The 2,696-nt window shown below is 48.3% G+C and overlaps 1 protein-coding gene across 1 annotated transcript in view; it reads right to left on the bottom strand.

Moving 5' to 3' along the window:
• LOC106813225 (calcium and integrin-binding family member 2-like) overlaps positions 1–112 on the bottom strand; it is a 15,743-nt gene extending 15,631 nt beyond the window's left edge. Inside the window, exon 1 of the mRNA XM_014817305.1 lies at positions 49–112. Coding sequence (XP_014672791.1) covers positions 49–112 — 64 coding nt within the window. The remainder of the gene's footprint in view (positions 1–48) is intronic.
• Positions 113–2,696: the final 2,584 nt, after the last annotated feature.

The following is a 2,696-nucleotide window of genomic DNA, read 5'->3' as shown; positions in this document are numbered from 1 at the left end:
TCTCTCTCTCTCTCTCTCTCTCTCTCTCTCTCTCTCTCTCGCACAAACAAACACATGATACCTGGTACTCTTCTAGCTGCTCCTGTGTGAAGCTTGCAACCTTATTTCCCATCTTCCCGGTTTATTTAGATGCCCGACCCTTAGCCACCAAAATCGTCAACTTCGGGTTTGCATCTCACACGGCTGTAGCAGCGAATAACATGGCAGGACGCGATGCACAGAAGGCCGTTCTTGGCTTCAGTTCGCATTGGATCGATATTAGCATAGAAGCAAAACCCACGGCGCGAGCGCCATCTATTGGCAATACTAGTTAAAACACCGCGCAATATCAAACAGAATAGGAGGAATTGAGGCTATTCATGTGATGTTTGAAATAATAAAAACAATTTTTGAAGATAAAAAAACTTGTCTTTTTTATCGTAATGCTAAAAGCGGCTCATGCGCAGTTAGAAAACTCTATCCAGATTTATTCACAATAATAACCTTCGTGTTTTCTCTGTCGAGATATAAGGGGTGATGATATGCGCATGCGCATTGCTGTAGTTTATGGCGACCCAACGTAATATTGTTCTCTAGCAATAACATGCGCAATGTGGCATCCATCAATTTTCAAAAAAAAAAATTTAAAAAAAATTCTACATATCCGGCCATTAATGTAACTCGATGTATATCTCGCTCACAAGTGCGCGCCTGCATTTCTACATAATAATTATGCCACGCAGTTTTCGCTCACCGCGATATTTATACGAATAAACATCGTATACCGATGGATGGGGCGACGCCGCGACATTACGCAATGCCGTAGTTCGCCGCTTCTAATCACGTTTTACGGCGTCGGCGTTTGCAGCCGTCTGCTGCCGAGTGTGCGAGTCGATGACGAATGCTGGCGCCATCTAGGCGCGAATTTCTACCATCAGCGGGTTTACGGGTGGCGCGCCGATGTGAGGGGGAAAGGGGGGGAGGTGAAGGAGTTTAATGGCGTATTGCAGAGAACAACGCGAGCGTACGACAAGTACAATTATTCTAAGAATGAAGCGAGGCTGTGGCGCGACAGACGTTTGGTGCCAGCTGGGTTATCAATATTAATCTTAGTGTGCAATATATCTGTAGGTATGCTAGCGTCAACGGTTGGACCCTGCATGTGCAATATAGCGGCGATGTATGGGTGACTGACTCGTGACAAATTTCGGAGCTAAATGAAAGGAAAAATGAGGGAATTAACTTCAGATGCAAGTCACATAGGGATAATAATGATGTCATGGTCTGATTGTTAGTACTGGGAATGTGTGTGCATGTGCATGTATGTGTGTGTGTGTGTGTGTGTGTGTGTGTGTGTGTGTGTGTGTGTGTGCGCGCGTGTGTGTGTGCGTGTGTGGTTGTTGTTGTTGTTGTTGTTGTTGTTGTTGTTGTTCTCTCTGCGTTTCTCCTTCTTTTCTCTGTCACGCACGCTCTCTCTCTCTCTCTCTCTCTCTCTCTCTCTCTCTCTCTCTCTCTCTCTCTCGCTCTCTCTCTATCTCTCTGCGTTTCTCCTTCTTTTCTCTGTCACGCACGCTCTCCCTCTTTCTATCTCTCTATCTGGCTCTCCCTTTCCATCGCTATGCATCTTTATCCTCATGTTCATATATGCGCATCCGCTCCGCTTTATCCCCCCCCCCCCATAGCGCTATTATCTATGCCATGTTTAACAACTCTATAATCATCACACAAAAACAGTAATAATACTAATAATACTAATAGTAGTTTATTCACTCAAACACGCACGCAGCATTGAAATACGGTGTTTGTATTCGTACATGTTAATTTCAGTCGATTGACGACGGGGGTCGACACCTCGTGAAATCACGGCCGTGACATTCACGCGTGCACTTCACGCAGGCCACACGCGGGCCACACGGGGGGCGTTCACACCTACTCTATAACCCGCATTGGCAAAACGCAGCGTTTATAAACCCGACTGCCTGCTTATGCATGCTGCGGTCTCACGCCGGTAATAATATATATCGATCTCGATATGACTTCCCCCACGCCTGCGTTACGCTCCCCGTAAAATTACGCCAATCAAATCGGTCAGAAAGCCAACAAAAATCGATAGGTACCAGGCAGCGTAAACGCTTGCTGGCAAGTTGTGTGTGTGTGTGGTTTTCTCCCCGAGTGTTGGTGCGGCGGTAGCGGCGGTGGCGCCGTCGTGCATGCATGCACACCAGCCGCACTCACCACTGATGCACGCATGCATTGTCACGCGCAGCAGCTGCTAATGCGTTGTTATCATAGCGGAGACTTGAACTTACGCGGAGAGAGCGCGTGCATGCCAGTACCAGCCGTTCGGTTGCAATAGTTAGAGAGCGAATGGTTGGCGCACGCACGCACGCACGCACGCACGCACGTAAGCGCGCGCATGTGTACATGTAACACATACATACATGCCCGCGCGCTTACGCACACGCATGCACATATTCATAAATATAATCGCGCACACGCACGCGCACGCGCATCCCCCCACACACGCACGCACACACACAACACGCACACACGCACAGACACACACACTCACACGCACACAGGCACACACATTCATACACACGCACTCACGCACACACACACACACACACACACACACACACACACACACACACACACACACACACACACACACACACACACACACACAGAGAGAGAGAGAGAGAGAGAGAGAGAGA

The sequence above is a fragment of the Priapulus caudatus genome, unplaced genomic scaffold, assembly GCF_000485595.1.
Source record: "Priapulus caudatus unplaced genomic scaffold, Priapulus_caudatus-5.0.1 Scaffold742, whole genome shotgun sequence".
Lineage (NCBI taxonomy): Eukaryota > Metazoa > Priapulida > Priapulimorpha > Priapulimorphida > Priapulidae > Priapulus > Priapulus caudatus.
This window is presented reverse-complemented; position numbering and strand designations above follow the sequence as displayed.